The sequence below is a fragment of the Mandrillus leucophaeus genome, unplaced genomic scaffold, assembly GCF_000951045.1.
Source record: "Mandrillus leucophaeus isolate KB7577 unplaced genomic scaffold, Mleu.le_1.0 Scaffold779, whole genome shotgun sequence".
NCBI classification, from domain to species: Eukaryota; Metazoa; Chordata; class Mammalia; order Primates; family Cercopithecidae; genus Mandrillus; species Mandrillus leucophaeus.
The window spans coordinates 246,477-271,601 of record NW_012108463.1 but is presented as its reverse complement, the minus strand read 5'-3'; the positions used below and the strand labels follow the sequence as shown (position 1 = coordinate 271,601).

The 25,125-nt window shown below is 51.6% G+C and overlaps 3 protein-coding genes across 4 annotated transcripts in view; 2 read left to right on the top strand and 1 right to left on the bottom strand.

Annotated features, from left to right (window-relative positions):
• Positions 1–12,403, top strand: part of SLC7A1 (solute carrier family 7 (cationic amino acid transporter, y+ system), member 1) — an 85,828-nt gene extending 73,425 nt beyond the window's left edge. Inside the window, exons 9-14 of the mRNA XM_011966849.1 lie at positions 2,669–2,771; positions 4,428–4,645; positions 4,904–5,070; positions 5,952–6,060; positions 7,611–10,588; positions 10,620–12,403. Coding sequence (XP_011822239.1) covers positions 2,669–2,771; positions 4,428–4,645; positions 4,904–5,070; positions 5,952–6,060; positions 7,611–7,714 — 701 coding nt within the window. The 3' untranslated portion in view covers positions 7,715–10,588; positions 10,620–12,403. The remainder of the gene's footprint in view (positions 1–2,668; positions 2,772–4,427; positions 4,646–4,903; positions 5,071–5,951; positions 6,061–7,610; positions 10,589–10,619) is intronic.
• LOC105529667 lies at positions 10,370–12,768 on the top strand. Its single transcript, XM_011966850.1, has one exon. It carries the CDS (start codon positions 10,554–10,556, stop codon positions 11,169–11,171), a length of 618 nt encoding a protein of 205 aa, XP_011822240.1. The 5' UTR covers positions 10,370–10,553; the 3' UTR covers positions 11,172–12,768.
• A 3,801-nt stretch (positions 12,769–16,569) lies between these two features.
• LOC105529665 (microtubule-associated tumor suppressor candidate 2-like) overlaps positions 16,570–25,125 on the bottom strand; it is a 209,059-nt gene continuing 200,503 nt past the window's right edge. The window contains exons 7-9 of one of the 2 annotated variants that reach the window (XM_011966847.1): positions 24,211–24,330; positions 21,325–21,422; positions 16,570–19,538 (exon numbers count right to left, since the gene is read on the bottom strand). In XM_011966847.1, the coding sequence (XP_011822237.1) occupies positions 19,325–19,538; positions 21,325–21,422; positions 24,211–24,330 (432 nt within the window). In that variant the 3' untranslated portion in view covers positions 16,570–19,324. The remainder of the gene's footprint in view (positions 19,539–21,324; positions 21,423–24,210; positions 24,331–25,125) is intronic. The other variant, XM_011966848.1, reaches the window with a different exon arrangement.

Below are 25,125 nucleotides of genomic sequence, written 5' to 3'. Positions count from 1 at the left end.
TGAGCCATGTGGGTGTTCCAGGGCCGTAGATGATGGAAAGGAGAACCCAAAAGGAAGCTCACGTGCACACTGTACCTGTGGTTTTATGACTCCTTTCGCGGTTGCATTTCATAGCCCCGAAAGGCAGACGCCAGCCCACTGTACAGATGTAGAAGTGGAGGCCCAGGGAGGTGAAGTGAGGATGTGCACCCAGGACGGTGGAGGGGCCTTGTGATTCCAGGATTGTTTTCATGCCAAAGTAGCCAAGCTCCTTCCAGGGTCTGAGCAGAGCAGTGGGTCTTTTTGGCAAATTGGGGCATGTGATATCAGTCATAGTTTCTAACACAGCAACTTGTCAAGTAGCCATTGGTAAGGCCCTTGACCTTCTTAAATGAATGAATTATTCACTAAGTTTTATTAGCATTCATGCCTTTAGCAAACTGTGCTTAGTTTTGTGGATTAATATTATGTAATAAAATAAACCTATTTTTAAATTATGAAACTTTTTTTTACATGATTCTATGTTCTTGAGAGTGGCCACAGTGGTCACATTGAGAGGCACTATACATCAGAATGTGACCAGTATATTTACAGGATTAAGGATTTGGAAATAGTCATTGTTTTCTCAGGCTTTGCCCGGAATTTGATCATGTTCAAGACTGGCCTTAATTTCCTTCCCCTGCTGATAGAGGGAGATCAAATCATGCTCTTTGAGAAGGGACTGTGAAGTACGTGCCATTCACAAAATCCAGGATTTACCCTTTTCATTTGGTGGGAGTGGTAAATAAGTATTTGATTTTCTAAAATCACCTCACATGGAAGAAATTAGTCTCAAGTTTCCTATGAGTAGGAACATCGGCATCTGTGGCATGCACAGTTGGGTGCTGTTCTGATTATCCAAAAGGCCCTCCCTCATTGCTCTTTAATTTTATGTTTTATTCTCTATTTAAATTTGTTTTAGTTGCAGTGATCTAGAGGGGCTTGAGAGATATTTGTGGAAAAATAATGGTTTTGTGTTTATATTTTAGCTTGTGTTGATTGCATGTGTTTTGAAAATATCCCAAAGCAGATCTAGCCAAGTTGTTTTTTAATGAGTACTTGACATACACACCCACATGCATAGACATGCATACTCTCCCAAAACTCACAAAAGATGTTCAAATAAGGGTGCAGGTTTTCATTCATTTTAAAGGCCAGGGACACGGTGAAGGGGCTGATACTATATTGTTTGAGAACAGCTCTTCAGATTTCTTCCATGTGAGTGACTTCACATGTGAAGAACTCTGCTCTCCTGGTCACCTGCCTGGGTTAGGACCCCCTGTGAGTCCCCCCAGAGCACCAGACCTGCCCTTCTTTATCACCCAGCACTGTTGCCCACTGATGCCTGTGTCTTGGTGGGGTACACTCAGAAGGCTGGGAACTGTGGTCTGCCCTGTTCAGTAGTGAGTACCTAAAACCCAGTGATGGGCACATTCTCACCAGAGCTGGATGGATGGAAGATGGGTAGATGGATAGATGCTGAATGGATGGACGGGTGGATGGGATGGATGAATGGATGGATGGATAGATGGATGGATGAGATGGATGGAAGATGGGTAGATGGATAGATGCTGAATGGATGGACGGGTGGATGGGATGGATGAATGGATGGATGGATAGATGGATGGATGGAAGATGGGTAGATGGATAGATGCTGAATGGGTGGATGGGATGGATGAATGGATGGATGGATGGATGGATGAGATGGATGGAAGATGGGTAGATGGATAGATGCTGAATGGATGGACGGGTGGATGGGATGGATGGATGGATGGATGGATAGATGGATGGATGAGACGGATGGAAGATGGGTAGATGGATAGATGCTGAATGGATGGATGGGTGGATGGGATGGATGAATGGATGGATGGATAGATGGATGGGTGAGATGGATGGAAGATGGGTAGATGGATAGATGCTGAATGGATGGATGGGTGGATGGGATGGATGAATGGATGGATGGATAGATAGATGGATGAGATGGATGGAAGATGGGCAGATGGATGAGATGGATTGATGGATGGTGAGTGGATGAATGAAAGATGGGTGGATGGGATGGATGAATGGATGGATGGATAGATAGATGGATGAGATGGATGGAAGATGGGCAGATGGATGAGATGGATTGATGGATGGTGAGTGGATGAATGAAAGATGGGTGGATAGATGGATTGATGGAGAATGGATGGATCGATGGGATGGATGATGGATGGATGCACGTGAGTCTGTGAATCACCATGGTCTAGAGGAAGACACACAGGACTCAGAGTCATAAGAACCTAGTTCACATCCTTATACCTATGCTTAAGAGCTGTGTGATCTTAGATAAGTCTCCTAACCTGTGTGAATGTTAACATCTGTAATGTAAGGATGGCTTACAAAGTTGCCATTAAAATCACAAGAGCGAAGGTATTCTCTATACAAATGTTAATGATTATTACTGTCTATTGAGGACTGTGTCTGTGATTTAATCACAAGCTTAAAGGGAAGCTTGACTTCCCTTTAAGCTGTGTCTTTCTGTGGGAAGGCCAGGAAGAGGGTGCGAGAAAAAGCAGCTCCCTTTGCTGCCCTGGATGGTAGGTGGTGGTGGTCCTGGTTGTCCGTGCATGCAGACGGTCATCCACAGATCCTGGTGTCTGTCTCTTCCCAGCTGTGATGGCCTTCCTCTTTGATCTGAAGGACTTGGTGGACCTCATGTCCATTGGCACTCTCCTGGCTTACTCGTTGGTGGCTGCCTGTGTGTTGGTCTTACGGTATGTATGGCTTTTTGGGGTTTCATGACAGAAATGCAGATGCACCTGGTAGCCTTTTCACAGTTCCGCTATGGTTTATGTGATGAATGAAACTTTTAGGTTGGTGATGGCTCCAATGGGAGCTGCCAAGGAGAGGGGAGGACCTGGGTTGAGAGCCCAGTTAGGAGGACGTCCTTGGCAAGAGTCGGGTGGCCCCTCACCCCCCTCTATCGTGTGCCCTCATTTTTATGGCTAGATGTTGGGTGGAGAGAAATAGAATCTCGGCCCAACTATTAGGCCAGGATCCTGGGATCAGAATTTTTGAAGACTGATTGCAACTTGGTTCAGATTCTTGGGACAGAGAGGATTGAGGGCTGCCCTGGTAGGAGTTAGGGAAACCCAAGGCCTGTGAAACCCAGGTCAGCGTAATGCTTCTGCAGCTTCGTTGCACTGTGGCTGGAGGAATGAATCCCATTACGTGGCATGGGGTGCCCTAGGTTGATGTTCAGGGACACTGTGGAGTCGGCTTGTTGTGGCCTGGTTGGGGCCAGGCAAGCCTCTCGCAGTCACAGTAAAGCTGCTCTGGGCCTGGGCTTTGTGCCTCGGTGTTCTCACCTGCCCCAGCGCCCACTCCCAAAGCGCATCCCTGGGCAGCTGGCATCCTGAGAACCGGAGCTCATGGAGACACTCAGCACTGGTCTGCCCTCAAGAGCCTGCTCCTTTCTTTTCAGGGATTCCCACCTGCCAGGCCATTGATTGCATCTCCAAGGTGCTCAGCAGCCGATGCACATAAAGCCCGAGCTGAGCCTCAGCAGAAGCTCTGTAGAATCAGCTAAGACTATTGGGGACCCCTTATTCTTCCCAACAGGCCCAACACTAGAAGATTCTCTGAGGTCCCCCACTTTCTTAATTGACCGAGTGGTGCTGCACAAGCGAATCCGTACAAAAATGGTTAATATCTTTATACTCCCTCTTAGAATTGATCATATGCAAAATAATTCATACAGCACTCTGCTTTTCAAAGCTGGTGGAAAAGATGTGCACTCTGTTCACTTTGGGTGGGAAGATAAGGCACCTCATTCAGAACGGATGCTCCACTGGCAGGTAACTCATGTCTTGGAAATCATGCTGCAGGCTCGGCCCTCCGACCAGCCGCACAGAATTATTTACTCCGAGGTACTTGGAGTTTTAAAATAAATTGATCCAATTAAGGCACGCAAACAGAATTTCTCAAATCCATCAGCCTGCAGCCGCATTTCTCTGGCTCTCTGTGCCAAATAGGATCCTGGCGTTACTGCTTTCTATTTCTCTCCTTCCTTTTTGCTCCCTACAGCAGTAATTTTGTGGGAAGTGGCCTAATATCTTTAGCATCTGAGGGCCACTGCCACTTCTCAGAGCAAGAGAGATCCTCTCAGGGTATTCCTCTGGGCTGCTCATGGTGGAGGTGATGTCACCCCGAAGCAGAGACCGTGGGGGATGTTCCCCAGAAGCAACAGTGGGAGGTGGTGTTCCCGGTCTCTCCTCGTCTGTCTACAACGCAGCATCTGACTATAGCCTTCCCATTTTATACCTTGTGTCCCGGGCAGCTAACTTCGGAGGCTTATTGAGAACTTGAGTTGGTGCATGTCCTTTTGCTTGAAGCGGATGATGGTGGTCACACAATACCTTTCTTTCCAGGTATCAGCCAGAGCAACCTAACCTGGTATACCAGATGGCCAGTACTTCTGACGAGTTAGATCAAGCAGACCAAAATGAGCTGGCCAGCAGCAATGATTCCCAGCTGGGCTTTTTACCAGAGGCAGAGATGTTCTCTCTGAAAACCATACTCTCGCCCAAAAACATGGAGCCTTCCAAAATCTCCGGGCTCATTGTGAACATTTCAACCAGCCTCATAGGTGAGAGCTAGCCCTTCCCTGGGGCCTTGCTTGTTGGCATTGCATGGTGTCTAGGCAGTGGAGCTGGAGTTGGGGCCAGAGAAGATGAGCATCTGTCTCGCTCCTGGACTGGGACATAGTTGCTCTGTGCTAACTGAAGTTGATGCCTTCAGAAATGGAGCCTCTCTTGCCACAAGTTGAGGGGAGAGCAGCGGATGCCAGTGGGAAATTGAGAAATGGTTGAGTTGCAGCTCGCTCTGTCTCTTCCTTCCCCCTTAGCTGTTCTCATCATCACCTTCTGCATTGTGACGGTGCTTGGAAGGGAGGCTCTCACCAAAGGGGCGCTGTGGGCAGTCTTTATGCTCGCAGGATCTGCCCTCCTCTGTGCCGTGGTCACGGGTGTCATCTGGAGGCAGCCCGAGAGCAAGACCAAGCTCTCATTTAAGGTGAGCAGCTCGGCCTGGGGAAGGAACCCTGGCACACAGACCCTGGCCCTCCTGCTGCCGGGCCAGCCTTGTGTGGGCTCAGCCGGGTCTGGGTGCTCCTGAGGAAGGTTTTTGTCAGCCAGCTTCAGGTAATATGGGGCAGGGGCACTGAAGGCACACAGAGGACCAGACCCTGGAAGGAGGCAGCAGCCCTCCTCCGCTGGACGTTTCCCTGAGTAGTCAAGGGCAGGCTGACACCTTCCTGCATGACACAGGCCAAGGGAGACCTCGCCAGTACCTGGAGGTTCGGCATCCATTTCTGAATTGTCTGGAAAACAAGCATTCCTGATGATCAGTGTTTTGTGAAATGTGCCGCCTCTTCCCCAGAGAGTATCAAGGGTGCTGCTGATGAAGCTGCTTGCCCCTCAGTGTATATATAATAGCAGACCCCGTGGAGCAGTCCCTCCGGGGCGGTGCAACACTTCTCGTAAATGTCTGCTCAGGTTGGTCGCATGAGTTTTCCAAGCCTGAGAGATGGGCAAGGCCTCTGCATTTTTAGATTACAGAAATAATAAAAAAGGTTGTTGACCTGAGAGGTAAAGTGGAGGTCTGTCTTCTAGTCCTTTCTTTAGCAGGAGAATCGCAACAGAGGAAAATTAGAATGGAGCTCACTTGGCCATTCAGAGCTTAGAACCAAATCCCCACCTACTAAGATTTACCCTTGGGTGTGTTTGTGTGTGTGTTTGGGTGTGGGGGTGGGGGTGGGCACTCCGTCTCTCTTCCCCACGCTCGCCCGACAGTCCCCGTCACTCTCAGGTGTGCTGCCTTTTGCTAGACAATTTTACTGAACTGTTGGAACCGGCGCCACTGCCGTGGACTGACACCGCCTCCTGTCTCTGCAGGTTCCCTTCCTGCCAGTGCTCCCCGTCCTGAGCATCTTCGTGAACGTCTATCTCATGATGCAGCTGGACCAGGGCACCTGGGTCCGGTTTGCCGTGTGGATGCTGATAGGTATGTGATGCTGCCGCCAGCATCTCTCGGGAGCCTCCCTTGTTTCAGATTTCATAACAGAATGACGCACATGCAGTCAGCAGCTTTCTCGAAGATGATGCTCAATCTCTGGGAGGCTGTGAGTCCTCTCCTCCCTGTTAGATACTTTTTGTTTTCATTGCCTCTTGCCCAAACTATTTATTCCATTGGGCAAGACCTTGGTATTCACAGGAACAAAGTGATGAGTCTGCTGCAGATAAGGTACCAGTTATTTTCACCCCGGGCAGGAAAGTCTGGCTTGTGCCTCCTGGCCCCCCGCCTGCCCAGCACCAGATTGGCATGGGCACTAGGCCCAGGCAGGGGTGGGTGTCATGGGCTCTCTGTGATGGCATCGTCTCTGGAAGGAGAGTGCTTTGGAGCCTATGGGAGATGCCACTGGGCTAAGGGGCTCCCACATGAGATAGGATCACCAGGGGTGGGTGCAGCCTGTCGGGCCAGCCGAGTCCCACCCCTCTGGACGTCTCGCCCCAGGGGCTGGAGGGGAGGGACCCATTTCCTTCCCTTCAGCATCCGAGTCGTAGTGCTGATAGCCAGGAGAGTGGCCCTGGCCGTTGCCCCTCAGGACCATGTCCCTACAGCCTCGCGGCCCCGAGTTTGCATGCTGCGGGCAGATGGCTGCTGCCTCATCTCCCAGGACCCTCGAGGGGTGCTTTTCCTCCAGGAAGTACTTGGCGGCCTGTTGTCTGCTGGCACCGGGGGGGGTCCTCATTCTTTGCAAAGTCCAGCCCATATCTAGTTAGACGTCTCCTAGAGCCTTTCTGAGAAAAAACTGCTCACAGCCCACTGGCCTGGTGAAGGCAGGGCGTGCCTCTTCCCAGCATCCCTGTCGAAGCCCCTGTGTTTGGGAGCCTGAGCTCCTTTCCTGGGCTCTGGGTGGCTGAGTCCTTGCTTTCAGGCCTCTTTCCTGTGTCAGCCACACAAGGTGGCCCCAGTTACCTGGGGCCATCTGGCCACATTCCCTGGGCAGGTGGTTAGAAGCGTAGGTCCTGGACCCACCCCGGAGTCCTGAGCACAGGAACAGACTGTGGACTCCTGTGTGAAGTCCGTTCCCGGGGCTCGGTGGCTCCTGCAGTCTGATGGTCAGTTACGTGGAGGAGACGGGCAGTGGGACCGTCCAGGCTGAGAGCCTGGAGACCTCCAGCGCCTGCGGGAAACCCCATCTCCATAGTGCACATTCCCGATACTCTCGTGGCCTCAGGGGGCATCAGGGGGTTAAGCTGAAGGCCCGACGGCTTCGGGTGGCCCTGGCCCAGCTGCTCTGTCTGCTCAGGAAATGCTGCAGCATGAGGCCGTCCAGAGGAATGTGGGGCTTTGCCAGATGTCACAGTGGCCTTCGTGTGGCAGCTGCTCCAGATGTGGAAAGGTCACAAGGGCTGCTGGCTGCGGGCTCATGCCAGGCAGGGGCAGGCTGCCTGAGCGGGTTTGCTGCGGGGCTGTCCTGGGCTCCCAGCCCTGCCTGCGGTGGTGCAACCAGCGCTCTGTTCACGCCCGTCTCTGCTGTCGGCCCGCAGGCTTCATCATCTACTTTGGCTACGGCCTGTGGCACAGCGAGGAGGCGTCCCTGGATGCTGACCAAGCAAGGACTCCTGACGGCAACTTGGACCAGTGCAAGTGACACACAGCCCCGCCCCCCGGAAGTGGCAGCAGCTCCGAGGGACGCCCCCAGAGGACCGGGAGGCACCCCCCGCTCCCCACCAGTGCAACATCCACACCCTCACTGCAGCTGAAGGTGCAATTACTTGAACTGCAGCCCCAGCCCACCCTCGGCTCTGCAGCCGGCTCTCCAGGTCCTGGTCACCTCCAGACAGCTGCTTGGCTGGGGCCACTAGGCTGCAGCCGGCCACTGTGTCTCCTCACTTCTCTGAACAAACAGTTCCTTCCCTATCAGCTCAGCCCGGATCTGCCACAGCCTCAGGCAGAACGGAGGTCACCTTCTCTCCTTATCTTGGGAACCAGGCCTTCCTCCCCGGGGACTGTTCTGGGATTGAAATTGTGCATACTCCAAACTTTCGCAGCCATCTTCCCGCTCAGCCCCAGACACCCAGCTATCAAGCCAGATGAGTACCACAAAACAGTGTGTCCCCAGCAGCTCCCCACCCTCAGAGCCAAACGACAGTAGTGCGCTTAAAAACGAAAATCAGGCCTGTTGTCCTTCTCCCGTTGCGTTCAGATGGGTCATTAGGGCTGGACCTTGCCTGCCCCTCAGCTTCTCAGGGCTTTGCTCTGACACCGTGACTGGCTGGTCAGCGGGGCTGGGGGCAGCTGGTTCCTCTCAAATGAGGAAGAAGGGATCGCTCCCATTAGGGCCTACTCTGCTTACGCATGTGTGTGCACAGGTATGTAAACCAGGGACCTTCCTCAGCTCGTGGCCTCCAGGCCTGGGCCAGTTCTTGCTGCTCCTGCCGTCTTCTCTGACTGGCTGTGTCCTGAGTAACTGGAACATGAGACTGTATCTGCAGGACTGGCCTCACGGCGGCCGAGTTAGAAGTATGTTTCCTGTGCGTCGCCGCCGTTCGCTCAGTCTTACCCTCCCATGCTTTAGAGCCAGTCTGGTGGCTCTTGGAAAGTTCTCAAGGCTGGTGGCAGCTCAGTGCGGGTTTAGGACATGTCGGGGGCATGCGTTTCTGGCCCTGACATGAGCTGTCTGGATTCTCTGTGACATGATGAAACTGAAATCAATCCGCAGTCCATGAAATTGTGACTCACTCCCCGAGATTAAGTTAGGGCATAACATGAACGTGGAAATGACCACGTCATCACCCCTGTGGCTGGCGTATTGCTGAGATGTGTGGTTCGTAGGGGAGATGATTTCCAGGCATATTGCTGTCCCTTTTGTGTATCTGTCATCCGGATGCTTCGTACCCCACGCCTCCACAAGTGGGACAGACCCGAGCATCCTCCCCGCCCCCATAGCTACAATGCACTCCACCCCGGCCTGTCTTACCCAGGTCGGGGCCTGCGGCCAACACCATTTCACGCACACTCCTTGTAGATGGAAGCCAGAGGAAACCTGAACGTGGGGGGAGCATTCCATTGAGAGTCGACTTCAGGAGACAGAAGGCCCATGCTGATGGGGCAGGGAAAGGGAGGTAGGTATTTTGGACGCCAGGGGAAATGGAAATGTTGCTTTCAAAACTTAGTTTCCTTTCCATTTCTTCCTAGTCTGGCCTTTGACACAAATCTGGTAGAAGCCTGATAAATTGAGGGCACTTGTGTCCTCCCTGTGCCCCCAGAAGATTCTCGGAGAGAAGTGCAAGAATTTGTGAACACGCCAGTGGAGGGCAGGTGGGCAGCCATGGGCTGGGCCTCCATATCAGGCCTGCTCACCTTGCTGGGAGCTTTATTCTGATGTCATTTTGAATGGTCCAGAGGGAGCATCAAAAGAGCCCAAAGCTCTGATTTCCAAAGAGAGGTATTGACATTTATATAGATTGGTGCTGTAACATATTTTGATAAATACTAACTTATTTTGTTGGGGTTTTGGTTGTCTCTTGTCTTAGGACCTGGTAGTTATTTGCTTGATTTTTTTTTTCCGTTATTTTCTACATAAGCAAAGAGAACTCGAGGGATAGACAGTCTCCAAGAAAAGTGAAGTGGTAGGAGAGAATTGCTTTTTTTGGTTTTTTCTTTTTCTCTAGTTTTTCTTTCTGGCTGAAATTTCTGTGAAGACAGCACCCAATAGACTATGTAGAGTTGACATTTGAGATTTCAGTGGGCGCCGTGAATCATTCTGTAGATTGAGAAGGTGTGTCTCCCCTGCTCCGTCTCATCATGAGGGCTCACTGACAGCTGGGAGTCTGTGGCCTTCCTCACGCAGAGGCCTTAAAGCTCGATGCGGAAGCACGCCTAGGCTCGGCAGGGATGGGACCCCCCCGCGCCCCCTCCTTAGAGGACGGGCTTCCTGGTTAGGAAAGGACACGTGGAGGTGCCTTGCATAATAGTTCACTGGTCACTGTGCTTTTATGAGTAGTTTTTTGTGCAGTTGCCAGGGGGTTTCTCTGCTGTGTGCGAGGGCAGTAATTATTTAAGCAATGGTGTCTGGAGTAAGCCTCACAATTTTAATAGACTTTTTTCTTATCACATCCCTCAGTTCTTTCCCTGAAATAAAAATACAAGCAAACACATTGATAGTTTCACATCTCTTAGTTCCCTTGCCCAAACAAGAATATTCTTAGTTCCGCTGGCCAGGATTTTCCTACATAGCCAGAACTTACACATTACTAGAGGCACACCCGCCAAGGGAGTATTGTGTCTACTTTTATCTGTGCACCAGCCACAAATAAATACCCTCATTGGAAAGACCCATTTGTGATGGGTAAACATCCCTTCCTGTCTGTCACAACCCCCGTGACTGCCCTGCATGTGTTCATGACCTCTGAAGGCCCAAATTCATGAAGCAGTAAACCCAGCAGATCCCCAGCCCGCCTGCCTCAGGACCTCTGCTGAAGACAGGGATGAAGAGGGTCTCCAGGGAGGCAGCGGGGGCCTTGCTGGCAGTTGGCTCAGGAGCCGGCTTACAGGAGGGCAGCTCTGCAGTGGGGAGGAGCGCCGTCCGGAGGAGACCAGGCCTCTGCATGCCCCCCACTCTGCTTACCATCCCTGCTCACACCCTCTTGGCCAAGGCTTTGTGCAGCAGATTTAATTTTCCAAATGAAGAGGACAGAGTGATAGATGCATTTTCCCCAGGCTGTCTCGGAAAGGTCGCTAAATGTACACTGTTAGAATTGCTGAGATCTCCCCCCACTTTTGGTTTTTGCAGCAGCAAAAACTCTCTCTCCACTGCAACTTCTTTTATCTCTCTCAGGCAGCCAGCTCCCTGGTCCCTTGTGCTGACTGTAGTACAGTGGCCAAGAGCTGATACGAAGCCAGGGGTGACCGCAGGACGGTGGGCTCAGTGGGTTTCTCCACCTACCCCAGTCGCCAGGGCCCTGACGCACTCCCTCCTGCACCGTCAGCACATCCATGTGCACAGCTGGAAGGGTGCATGGCCCACCTACCTTTGTCCAGACGGGTGGAAATCTGATGATGCCAGCTTTTCCCTGCCGTGCCCCTGCCGCGAGCAGGCATTGTGAACTGGCTGGTGTTCGCAGTCCCACGTGGTGTGGTCTCCAGCCCAACCCATGGTGGAGACTGGAGACAGAGCAATGAGTCCTGGTGGGGGGCACGTGGACATGCCCCACAGGGGCCTCACTCAGGCTTATAGGCAAGGTCCTGGGCACTGCGTGACGCAGCACTCACTGCTACAGCAAGCCCGCCTGGCTCTGTGCCAGGGCCCCTCTCCTGATTCACACGTCGCATTTTTACGCAGACCCTTCCTTCTTAATAAAAGCTGACAGTTCTGTTGGCACCCAAGAACCCACACCGTGAAGACAGGGAGTGAGGGGCCTTTGTGCCCAAGCCCAGCACAGCTGTGTTCTGGGGTGCGTGAGAGGCATGTTCGTGTCCGTGCGTTGCTGGTCTTCTGACACAGTTCCGAGGACAGGGAAATTGCTGGGTGGCGGGGCTGTGAGGCTCGTATGTGGAACTGCTGCAGAGTTCGCCGGCAGACGGATCTGGATATATGTTATGTGTAATTGTTATGTGTAATTTAAGATATGTCTGTTTGCCATCGTCGTAAGATTATATGTAAGACTCTTAAGGGAGAGGGAGATGTACATTCGCCAGGCTCCTGTGGACTTTGTTTGAGTCATGAAATTGATTACTGTTGATCCAGTGGTGTGAGAAGCTACACTCCATGTGTCATCACGCTTATGACTCCTAATGGATTTTTAAGGCAAAAAATGCCAGCCGACTCCATCTTCACCCCCCGATTCCTCGAGTCCAGCCTTTCTGTGCCAGTGCATCCCTGAGCCACAATGCTCTCGCCATCGGGACCCGGCTGGGCCTGGAGTCTTGGGGCACAGTTACCATGGAGCCCTCCTGGGTCATTCTACAAATGTGCTGAGTGCCAGCTGAAAGCCCCACAGGAGATGGAGTGCCTTGGCCAAGCTTAAAGAGAAGATTTTCTCAGGGTATTTATTAGTGTGTCCAGCAGGGTCAGGAAGCAGGGATGGAAAGATGCATTCAGACTGTTAATTTATTAACAAGGCAAATGGTTTTGTGTTTCTTGATGACAAGCTATTAAGTTTGGGACTTATTTTCCCATTTGAGAAGTTATATATTTAAGATAAGTTTCCTGCTTAAGTTGTGCCTTTCAGCTTCAACGAGTTTAAGGAGCACTAAGGGTAATGATACCAATGAGGGTTGGTTTATTATCAAACCTGAATAGCTGTGGTTTCTCCGATAAATGTTTTCTTCTACTGAACATGGAGCCATTATTAAGAGTTGTATGTTTTTTATTATGTACATTTGTATATTTTTTTGCTTGTTTGATGTTCTATTTTTCTAATAGTTTTCTTAGAGTTTCTTAAAGTTGTGATACTAGATTTAGATTCCGATGCTAACTGCAAATCAGGTTGGTCTCTGCTGGGTCTCTCCTGCTTTTATTTTCCTTTAAGGACAAGTGTAGTTGTCGTCCACCACCTTTCAAAACATGTGAAACTGCCCTGCCCCCCCTTTTTGCTAACAACCCTGTGTACATTGACAACTTCTTTTATGTTGTAAAATCAAACTATTTTGTGGTACATTATCTCGCGCTTCCGCAAATTCTAATAAATTCTGTGGCTTCCATGTGCACGGCGTGATCTCAAGAATCCTGGCGGGTCTCTGCTGGGACCCAGGCGTGGGTCCAGATCCCGCTCTGCTTCCCCACAGCCCATGACTTTAGTCCCATCTTCTCTTTCCTGTAGCCATTTGGGGGAAATCCTTATTCCAACAATTTGAGCCTCAACCAGAGAATCCCTTGAGCCCCCATTTTGGATGCTCTGATACTATCTGCAGATTTATTTGGCTTTGGGGCCACAGATGTCTTCTTTCCAACCAAGCTGTTGGGGTAAAGCAGCTCAGAGGCTGTCAGTTGTCAGGCATTTGCTGAAAGACTTGGTCTCCGGCAACAAACCGCCCTCGCCCATTGCCACCGCAGCCTGTGCTGGCCTGCACACACACACCATCCTGACACACACACCATCCGCACACACACACCATCCTGACACACACACCATCCTGACACACACCCCATCCTGACACACCCCATCCTGACACACCCCATCCTGACACACACCCCATCCTGACACACACCATCCTGCCACATACCATCCTGACACACCCCATCCTGACACACACCCACACACCCCATCCTGACACACCATCCTGACACACACCCCATCCTGACACACACCCCATCCTGACACACACCCCATCCTGACACACACACCATCCTGACACACCATCCTGACACACACCCCATCCTGACACACACACCATCCTGACACACACACCATCCTGACACACACCATCCTGTTAGAGGGAGCAGAGTCTATGCAGGGCAGAGGGGCTGTGGGGAGTGTAGCTGTCCTGGTAATTGTTACTCTCTCACTCCCTCAACTCCCTTGAGAAAGGATCCATTTTTTTGCATTGGAGGCAAATGTAGTCAAGTGGGCCTTAATTCCAGACAGTAAAAGGCAGGGATTCACAGCGGCTCTACCAGAAGATCTGCTGCCCGGAAGATAAGGTTTGACCTTTGAGTTTTGTCAGCTGATGGATGGTGCTGAAAGCAGATACCCAGGGAGCTGTGCGGAGGGGAGGGCAGGCGAGCTGCTCTCCCGGCCCCAGAGTGCCTGTGATCTGGAATGTGTGACGAGCATCTGCACCTGAGAGCATCATGCACATTTCGTGTTCCTTGGCCACACAGAAAGCCAGACCACAGAGCTTGCGCGGTGGGGAAGCAAGACTGCGCAGCGTGCCCCTGGGACACAGGGTGGGCGTGGTCTCTGGCCCAGTGTAATTACTGCGGGAGGTTCTGCTGATGCAGAATCTGATTCACAAAAGGGGCCAGCTTCGCAAAGCGGCCCAGAGAGCCTGATAGATTCCCGAATTGGGAAATAAGCACGGGACATACCTTGTTCCTGGATTTTTGTCTGTGTGTGTCCTGTAGGAAGGCGACCTCTGGTCCCTAAGGATGACTTTGAGCCAAGTGCAAGGTGGACCCCAGTTCCTGCAGCGCCACACTGCCACCTAGTGGCTACTGCTTGGTGCCGCACAGGCAGCTTGAAAAGGCCATGCCAAGTCTTTCAGCAGTTTCTTCGAAAACCCTGACCGGTGGCTCCTCAAGGCGCCGTGGGGCGATGCCAGGCTGGAGGCTTGAGGGGCACCACCTGGAGAAAGTTTTTCCTTGCACAGTTTGGTTATGAAGCACCTCTGGTCATTCAAAAGCTGCTCCCAAACAGCATTCGCAGCAACATGGAAGCCTGTGGAGCCATGGCCTGGGGTGCTAGCCTGGCTTCCAACCCAGCTTTCAGCCCAGCCCTTACACCACACAGACCTGGGCAGGGTCTGAGGCTGCAGCGGGGAGGGCTGAAACCAACTACAGGTAATGAATCCCATCAAGCCCTGTTCAAAGGGAACACCAATGTTACCAAATGAAGCCTGTCCACTCAGCCATAAACACAGCCATTTAGAAAACGCAATGCGAGAAGTCTTCAGGAATGAAACAGGCAATATGTTTGCAGATGAGAACAGCGTTTTGGCTCTTGGTGTGGCCAAGCACTTAATCCCAGTGGATTTGGGACAGTGGGGAAGAAAAAGCTGTGCTGTGTGGGACTTTGCCATGGATGCTTTTAAATTCTACTCCTTAAAACAATGCACCTGAGTGCCAACCGATTCAGAACCGCTGTTCCCACAGTGCAGGAGGAGGGACGAAGCCCAGTGCCTGTTGTGTGAATTTGGTGGTGCAGTCATGTGAGAAGCCACTATGCAGAGCCAGCAGCTGCGTGGCAGGGACTCTCTTCGTGTCTGTGGTGTGAGTGCCTTAGACGGAGAAGGCATGGGCACCCAGGAGGTCTGTACACACTCAAGGGGCAGGGCCACCTGAGCTCAGAGCTGCAGGGCATCCCGACCCTGCCTGGCTCTGGCCCTGGAAAAAAACTTCCCGACGTAGTGAGCGAGGAAGATTGGCCTGCATCACGCTGCAGTGAGTGACCCACACCTGGCCGTCAGAAACACCAGACGTCTGTCTTGGTTTTATTTTATGAGGTTTGGGGCAAGAAGTTTGAGAGATGCAGACTGGCTCACAAAAACGTATTTAGCAAATTTAATTTAAGTGAATTAACATGCTCTGTCTTAACCACCAGAATGACTTACCAGCCTTCGGGATTTTGGGGGGGGGGGTGTATGTATTTAAGCATTTGACAGACTCACGTGGGCAGGATCCTCACTGCTTGGTGGTCATGGATGAGGTGACGGTGCAATCCCGGTCATTGCCCGAAGCGTACACACTGGTGCAGCAATGGCTTTGAGACCATCCTTCAACTCCAGTCACAGGTGGAAAGCTGTCCAACCATTTGGTTTCCACCTGTGCTTAACTCCATAACTCTTTTCTTGCTAGGGGGATACAAGTCTCCCACGCAGGGAGAGCCAAGCTCTCAAGGCTCCTTGGCGCAGAGGAGGTCAGTGAGTGAGTTGACTTCCAGAGTCTCCTCTGCCTACTGCAAATTGGCCATGGAAGGGGCCACCATTCTCCACGGACAGTGGAAAGCTGGCTCTCATCTCACCTCCTGCTCATGTGGGTGGCTGGCACCCATTTGCTCCTTTGCTATGTGGAGGTGCTGCCATCTGCCTTGTTTACCGCATAAGGTGGGTAAGGACAAGGGGAGGGGGTCATTAGGAAAGTGAAGGGTGCTCAAGACGCCCCAGAAGAAACAAACGGGTTAGGACACGTGGCCGGGTAGATTATTAATAACTAGATTGCCATCGATACCCTGGGAGGCCTGGATGACCCAGAGGTGGCCCTGGGATGTTCCCTGTGAGGTCCCGAAGTGAATTGTGTGTCCTCTACAAAGGGTCTGTCATTCAGTACTTGTTCAGGAGGGACTCGCTGATCTCCCTAAAATAGCTGCCACTCCCACACCCTGCAAAACCACCACAGGGAACCTGCGAGCCCAGCTCTCTCCCTTGTGACCAGTGCCAGGCACCTGTGGGACACTCTGAGGTCCAGCTGGCTAAACCGGCTGCAGCCCAAACTGAAGGCCATCGGGATGGGGGGAGCAAGCACTTTGAGGTCGAAATGAATGAATGACCTTTTGTGTTCTCTTTCCAGCCAACTCCAGCACACCCCAGCCTTGCAGAGCAGAGGCACTGTGCTCCCACGTCCAGGGGAGGGGCTGCTCAAGCCCCCAGGCTGGAAGGGTGGGCGCAGGGACCTGGGACCTGCTGAGTCAGGGGAGAGGGGGTCTCTAGACTTCTCGCATGGACGATCACCCAATCCCGGTACACACAGAAAAGGGGTCCAGCCTGCAAATGCCACCCCCCACCTTGCCTCCCTGCCTGGAATCCCCAGCCTGAGAGGGACAGGACTCCAGTTAAATCAAGTAGGTATCGCAGAAAGTCCCTCAAGTTTATTTTAATAGGCTTTAGAGTTAAACACAAATATGCAACAGAAACTGTAGGGGCAGGAAAAGGGATGTTGTGACCCCATTCATTCAACCAATCACTGCCAGGTCTGTCCCCACCCCCATCCGTTCTAACATCCAGCTAGAACCTTGTCCCAGCATGTGACGGGCAGGGGCGGGGGTGGGGGGCAGGCCGCCCATGCATCCCCCAAATGCCACAAAAAGACAGGTGGTATCTGGTGGGTCGGTCTGAGGCAGGTGCAGAGGCTGCAGCATCTGAACATGGAAATGTCGCTCCAGCCTGGAAGGGGACAGAGGCAGACACCACGTGGAGAGAAATCTGAATTCTGATGGTGTGGGGGGTGGAAGAATCGAGGAGGAGGCACAGCAGCTGCTGCCCCATGTGTTTCTGGGGCAGTGATGGCTCAGATGAGGAGCCATACACCATGGGTGTCCGTAACAAAAGAAAAAGCCAAAAAAAAAAAAAACACGAAGCCAGGGCCATGTGGAAATTAGCTCAAGTACCCAAGGTCAGGGTGGGTTAGGGTAAAGCTCTCACCAAAGTCCACCTAATGAGGAATTACTTAGTGCTAACAATGCTACAACTCTGACCACAGCAGCCTAACACACTGTACCACGTTCTAGCATCACACGGAAGTCGGTATTGCTGTGTAACTGCGTTTAGCAGGTGCGGCTATGTAAGCGGTTCCTAATTCGGGCAGCTAAGCTGAACCGAATGTGTGTTTGCAGGTTGTGCCTGCTACAAGAATAAATGATTGTGTACTTAGTCAATGTGGCATGATCTACTCTAATGGAATGCCCAACTCAGTATCACAGTATCATGCAGAGCCACTAAAGCAAAGAGAAATGGTGGCACTTCCATGTGGATTTACTGTGTATGTCCCCAGAAGGAGCAAGACCCTTGGAGGTTTGCTGGAGATGTACCCGAGGCCCGGAAGCCCAGCTTGGACTCAGGCTAGGGCCAGGGACCATGTCTGCCTTCATGTTGGCCACACGTGTGCCGAGTAGGCGCGCCCTGGGCAAGCCGACTCCGTCCGCTGGCTGTTTCTTCCCTGCTCCATGGCTCCGGCCCCTGCAGGATCCCCTCATGGTTCTTCTCGTCTTGGGCACACTCAAAGATAGGCCTGTGCTCAGGACAATTTTGGGGGGCCTCAGGGAGAAAGTGCAGGGTCTTTGTCGCATACAGGAAACAAGCGCATCATCATCATCACCATATATGTTAAAACTACTTCTTCCTTTTGTGTATCATGCTCCTAATCTTCCACACCACTACATGAGTACTGTTCATATCCTAATTCTACCATTTTAGAGACAGATGCCAGTCCAGGAGCTGGTGGCCCCTGGCTGGCTGTTTCACTGGGCTCCTCTGTTTGGGAGAACCTTCTGGGTCTAAGATGGGCGCACGGTCAGCAGCAGCGTTGCCTGATCATCCAGCAGGAGGTGGAAGTGGGTTTCTGGGTGGTCGTGTGAGGATCTAGCACAGCTCAGAACTGGTCCCCCGGGGACAGAAACGGTGTTTTTTTCTGGAAGCCCCTGCCAGAACCCCTGAGCCATCTCAGTGTGCAGTGAAGGGGCTGAGTTGTAGAACCAAACTGAAGTGGGGGCTGCTATGAAATGGGGGCCTGAGGGTCCTATTTCAACGAGTTGATCATTTACGGCATCGCGTCAGAGTGAACCACATGGAAAGCTGGAGTGCTGTCCCCCTCTGTGCCTGGTCAAAATACAGACCCTAGCAGCAAGTTCCTTCATGAGGATGGAGCGCGAATGGGCGCGGTCATCTCCAGGGTCATCCTCACTCTCACTCAAAGGTTTTCCGGAGGGTGCAACCTGTTTTCCGGAGGGTGCAACAATAGCTTAATGACCGAGTCTGAGATGCCATTTAGGAAAAAAGCAAAACTGTGTTTACAAGACTGTTAGAGATGAGTCACTGTCATGAGAAACATCTGAAGAACTGTTAAACCCCCTTCGGGTTTCCCACTGCTGTCCCTCAGCCGCTCATGACAGGAGTCTCGATAATGAAAACTTGCGAATGGAGTAATAGTGATCTCACGTCATGTTGACTAAGAAGCTGATTGTTCCAAAGGCAGTTACCGTTCACAAATAGCTGGTGTTCGTGTTAAAGAGAGTACCACTTGGTGGTGAGTTGAAAGGCGCTTCTTCTCTGTATCTTTTTTATTTTTTTTTCCTTTTTCTATTTTGGGTAGAAATATTCCTGGGAAGCTAGATAGAAATGCATTTTCATTTCCCAATAATTCTTAGGCACAAGTTAGAAAACTGCTGACCTTCACTAAAATATGTCAGCACTTCATATTATAAAAAATGAAATTGAGAACCGCAGCATGTGTATATACGTATATCTAAATATACACACATATCGGTGCAGTACACAATGATTATTCAATGTATATTGAAAACTGAGCTTTTTGTAACTAACCTGAAATTCTGCAGTGAAAGTTCATTGCTCAAGAACAATTGCAAGTGTCTTTCTTTTGGCTCTAACTATGGTAAAACGTTTGCACATCAGACTTTACCATTTACACGTTCCTAAGTGCCGACACCAGGGCAGTCTTACACGGGGATCAGAGGAGGACGCGCCTAGGATGCATTCGCAGCTACTGAGCATGCGCACAGGGCCAGCTCCGGCGGCACCGGCTCGGTGCGCCCTCGGGGTGGAGACTGGAGGACGAGAAGCCGGAGCTCCCGCAGGCCGCGCAGTGGCGTCATCTGGGTGTCGTGCTGACTCTGGCCGGAGAGGAGGGCCCCGAGGAGGAGCCGCGGTAAACGGGAGATGTGGGCGAGAGTTTAATCGGGCTGGTTGGGTCCCCAGTTTGGAGCTTCCAAAGCAGCTCTTCGTTGGTTCGGCTCAATCTCTTCTTCTCCTGGGTTTCCTTCTCAACATACTCCTGGAGGTTAGCGTTTTCCTCGGACAGTTGTCTGCATGGGCACAATGACAAAACAAGTAGCAATCATGCTAGTGGACACCGAACCTGAGGTCACGACAATGGGTGCAGGACAAAGGGAGGAGGCCATGATGCCCTCAGGGAGAACAGGGACCAGGGCGACCCAGTGACCGAGAACTTTGGTGGAATCATGATTTCCATTTAGCCCAATGACACATCTGTTCCCAGAGCCTCTCTGGCCAACAGCCATCATCTCACAGGCCCTCTGCCTGGTCAGCGGGGGCACTGGCTGTCCACTGGACAGAGCAAAGGCCAGCGACTGAAAGGAGGGAAGTGGAGAGCTGGAGTGGGTGTGCTGCCAGGAGGCTCCGAAAGGAGAGACAGCCGTGGAGCTGGCAATTGACAATGACAACAGCACAAGAGCAGCGACGAGCCGCAGGCCTTCCTGAGCCTGCCGGGAAGCTGGGGGGGCCTTCTCCTGGCCTCCCTGCCCTAGGCTTGTGCCTACACGACAGCAGCATCCTCCCCTGATGGACATGCTGCGCTAGGGGTCTGTGTCCGCCTGCTAGACTGGGAGCTCCGGAGGACAGAGGCCAAGGCTCTGTCTGCATGCTGAGCCCCCAGCGTCCAGCTGGTGCCAGGCACATAACAGATGCTCAGTTAATATTTGCTGATAAAGACTGGTGGGTGAAAAAATGAATCTAAGTTGCTTGCTTTGTTGCATTTTTGAAGAATGACAGCACCTTTGAGGAACTGACAGGAACAAGTACATATGCATTTTAAAGCTGGACAGACCGAGGTCCAGAAGAATCAGCTCTGTTGGATAAAGTCTGCACTTGCTCTGCTGACAGGGCACCTTGGCAGCTTCCGGAGCAAAGGGAGACTGCTGCCCCCAGCACAGACTTTCCTATGTGCCTCTGAGCTGAGAACAAAATGCCCGCACTAGGGGCTTAGTTATGGGGGCAATGGCTGTGTGTCCGTTCGTGCATGTGTGTAAGAGCATATGTATGTGTGAGAATGTACATGTGAGAATAAGCATGTACATGTGAGGATAAGCGTGCACAAGTGTGCAAATATGAGGGCATATGAATAGGTGTGAGGATTGTATGAGTGTGTGCATAAGTGTATGAGAGTGTGCATGAGTGGGAGTATGCAAGTGTGTGAGCGAGCATGCAGTGCCTGTGTGAGTGCATGTGAGTGTGTGCATATGCACGAGTTACGTGTGCAAGGGTAACACACCACAGGTGAATGCTGAGGAGCCTAGTTGAGTGGGCAAGGGTTCGGGCCTGGGTCTTACTGATATGGCTGAGCCCGCTTGGAAGAGCAGCTGAGGAAGCCAAACCCTGCTTTATCCGCACACTGCGCTGTGTGAGGGAGGAGCCTGAACACCCTTTCTTGAAAGCTGGGGCACCTCAGAGCGAGGCCCCACAGGGACAGGCAAGACCTGGATGGAAATTGTGAATTTCTGGAAGTTGCGGTATCAACCAATGGTGACTCTCTTTTTGGCCTGGGAACACCCAGCTGGCCCTCCTCTCCTAATCTCTTCCATTAATAAACCCCTTCCCCTCCCAGTGCTGCAGGAGGACCCTGCCGCACACTTTTGCTGATTCACTCATGTCTCCCAAGGTGGGGCCCATTGATACGTGGCCAGGAATAGGCAAGATGGCCACAGGGGCACGCTCTTGTTCTTCAGGTCTTGGGGGAAAACAGCAAGAAACTGCGGAGAAAGACTCACAGCCCAGAGTGAGGGAAACTGGGTGCTGCAACAAAAAGAAGCTCAAGAGGAAAGCCACTTTCTAGGTGACACCCAGCCCACCTACCTGGTGACAACTGTGTTTTGGTCAATCCTTGCTCTGAGGTCTTCGTTCTGCTGTTGGAGAACCTGGATCTTTTCTTCTAGGATAATGTTCTTTTCTGCCTATAAAGGAAACAGTGTTTAAGAGGTTCTAGCAAGGCCATCGAATGGGAAGTAAACCGGTGCCCTCAGCTCTGGGCATTGGAGGATTATCAAGAACAGCATTTTGCAAATACCAGTTTGCAATGTATTAGTGGGTTGTAAAATCAGGTCAGAGGAATGTGACTAGCATTTCTTCTTTAAACGAAACAGCATAGAAAACGCCCATGTGCACCGTATGTAGCAAATTTCAGGTATTTTTATTTTATATATATTATGTGTGAGTGTGTGTGTGTTTCTGATGTAAAATGTATTTCTTATAGTGAGTGTCCCCAGGCCCTTGCCATTGTCAGAGAGGAACCATGAATACCACTAGGACCTCGTTTGACTATTGGGGCTCATGGTTCTTCCCAAAGTGTCAACCACACCGTGGCAGCATCCCTGGCCAGCCGTCCGTGCACGACACGCCATCCTGAATCAACGGAGGCAGGCATCTAAAGAACGTAAGCACGCTTTTTCCTTTAGAGGCTACGGGCAGCCAGCAATGCAAAGCCGGAGAGCAGCTGGGTACATTCCCCAAATCCCATCATGCCATGGCTGTTACTCCCCAGTAATGGATGCTTTTCCTCTGTTAGCATGTCCTCGAGGGCCTGAGACCTGGCTGAAGTACAGTTCGATTCTAAGACCACTTTAGAAATAAATTCTTTTCCGAAAAGAATGTGACACGTTCACTGTTAATGTAGTTAATCTGTAAAGAAAACGGTCCCTAGTCCATGAACAGGACTTCGGAATCCTGGCCCCACGACTGGCCTCTGGCCCCCTCTTTCGCAAGGCCCCTCACCCAGCCCTCACTTTTGCTCCCAGGAGATGAAGTGATCAAGTAGGTTCCTTTTTGCCTGGAAATGTTTCTGGGATGAGAAGCCATACGGGCAGGCAGAAAGCCTCAAGCAGGGCTAAAATCAGCCAAGTAAACCCAGAGGTTTGCTGGTGACCCAATGCAAGTGGCCAAGCCAGGAGCGGGAGGAAGGGTGGCTGCTCTCAGAGCAGCTGGTCCCCACACTGGCAAGGCTGCAAGGCAGGGTTCGGCTGAGGCAGGCGCTGTCCTGTAGCTCCCTGCCAGCCCTAGGCCTGGCCTGAGCTGGGAAGTCCTGAGCTGCTGGAGGGTGCAGAGTGGTCAGCATCGCCCAGAATCTTGGCGACAATCCAGCATCACCTGGTCTGCCCCCATTAACTGAGAAGCACTCGTGCAGCAAGAGATGTTTGCAAAAAGGGATGCTTCCAGAGAGAGAGGCAACATGGCCACCAAATGTAATGGGTGGCCCTAGATCAGCCCCTGGTTTGGTTGTACAGATGCAAGGGACATTTCACAAATGGGGAGCTTTAAAAATTCGATGTTATGATCAGTTTCTGCCTGACATGGCAAGCTAAGGGTATAAAACACATGGTACAGTACGTGTGTGTGCGCACACGTGTGTGTGTGCAGACACTGCCTTACAGAGAAAAAGTTCTGGAAAGTATAAGCATTGGTAGGAATATGATGCTATAATCTGCTTATTTTCTGTTTATCTTATTTCATAATTTTCCACAGTACACATATTTCCTTTTTTTTTTTTTTTTTTTTTTTTTGAGACTGAGTCTTGCTCTGTCGCCCAGGCTGGAGTGCAGTGGCCGGATCTCAGCTCACTGCAAGCTCCGCCTCCTGGGTTTACACCATTCTCCTGCCTCAGCCTCCCGAGTAGCTGGGACTACAGGCGCTCGCCATCTCGCCCGGCTAGTTTTTTGTATTTTTTTAGTAGAGGATGGTCTCGATCTCCTGACCTCGTGATCCGCCCGTCTCGGCCTCCCAAAGTGCTGGGATTACAGGCTTGAGCCACCGCGCCCGGCCCACATATTTCCTTTTGATAGTATCAGAAGTTTATTTTTAAAGTAACAATAATAAAGGGAAAAAATAAGAATCTGAGATCCTGGGGCCAACTTCCAGATCAAGATGGGCTGCCCTTGGAAGGAGGCTTCTCCTCCACTCCCTTTGCACACCTTTCTGGGACTCTAGCCCTGGCTGGGGGCTTGTGTGAAATCCTGGGTGTTCTGTGCTCCCCTTTACTAGCTCTGCAGGAGCCAGGCTGGTGGGCTGAGGTGGACGAGTGTGGGTGAGAGCAAGGACTCTGTTCTGGACTGAATGTTTGTGTCCCCGAAAATTCCTATGCTGAAACCTAACCCCAAAGTGATGGTATTAGGAGGCGGAGCTTTGGGGAGGGGATTAGGTCCTGAGGGTGAGCCCCTGTGAATGGGATTAATACCCTTATAAAAAGGGCCCCAGGGAGATCCCTGGCCCCTTCTGCCTTGTGAGGACCCGAAGCACTGGGCCAGGACTCCTAGCTCCATCTCCGCATCTGTAAAGCGGCTGGGGGCGGCAGCTCCTCCACAGGCAGCTGTAGGAGTTAGGAGCAGGCTCGGGGAAAGTGCTCCGTGCAGTGCCTGGGCACTGGGGATGCTGCATTGTGCTGGGTCACTACACATCCCCAAGAGAGGGCCAGGAGACAGCAGGACTGTGGGAAAACCAGCGCAAAGCAGAAGGAGGCCACCCATCAGAAAGGCTCCAGAGTTGGACAAGATAAGGCCACCTCCAAGATTCCTTATGAGAGCTCCTGGCTTCCTGGGAAAGGCCCGCGGTGGGATTTTCTGCATAGGTGTAAGCAATGGGCAGGTAACAGACACACCTGGCTGAACACCTCAGTGTCAACAATGACCTCCGTGATGACAGCAGGAATGTCATGGAGGTTAGTTACTCTCGCGAGCAAACGGACCAACTCACCAGCTTTTCCAGCTCGAGAATCTTCTTTTCCTGCTCATGTATTTGCTGATTCTTCATCTCTAATACCTGCTTCAGACTCTTCATGTCTTCTTCCAAGTGCTGATAAGGAGCCAACGCAATCTACAGGGGCAGAGAGCCATGAGCTGTTGACCGGGGCTCCCGACAAAACCCAGTATTAACCAATACCACGAATCCAGCTAAATCCATCCTCCTGGGACAAGTGCCCTGATGGCAACTGCGACACCAAAGAGAGAGGATGCTACAGCCTTCCCTGATAAAGTTTCCCACTGAGAAGCCTCCTAAAATCCAGTTCTGTGGGGGAGCAGGTGAGACACGGCCATCGTCCACTGGAAAGTCTGACTCCAGAACTGCTGGGTGCTGCCAGCCTATGCCCAGCAGGGAGCTCATGGGGTAGAAAGAGTAAACCCAACACTGGCTTTTAACATTCACCCGGAAGACTTGATTCACGAGGTAGCTGGGACTCTTACAGGTCTCACCTATGCCCGTAAAGAGCCCATGCATAGGAAATAAGCCAAGTGGTTTAAGAAGCAGAAAAGCCATTTTAGACAAAAGTCACGTTGGGGTAGTGCTGCTGGATGTAACAAAATACAGTAGGTCCTGTTAAATCCAAATTCAGATAAATGACATTTTAAACAATTCAGTATAAGTATTGCATGGGACAGACTTATACTCAAAAATTTATCTGTAATTCAAATTTAACTGGGTGTCCTGTATTTTATTCGGCAACCCTACATTAGAGGGAAGGAACTTTGCCAGCTTTTCTGGAAAAAATTCCCCTCAACCTGTTAACGCATGCTGCAGCCAAGGCCGCCCCACGCCAGCCTAAAAAGTTGCGGGAGAACGGGCTGGAAGGGGTGGCCGGGCCGGGGCAACGGGCCGGAAGGGGTGGCCGGG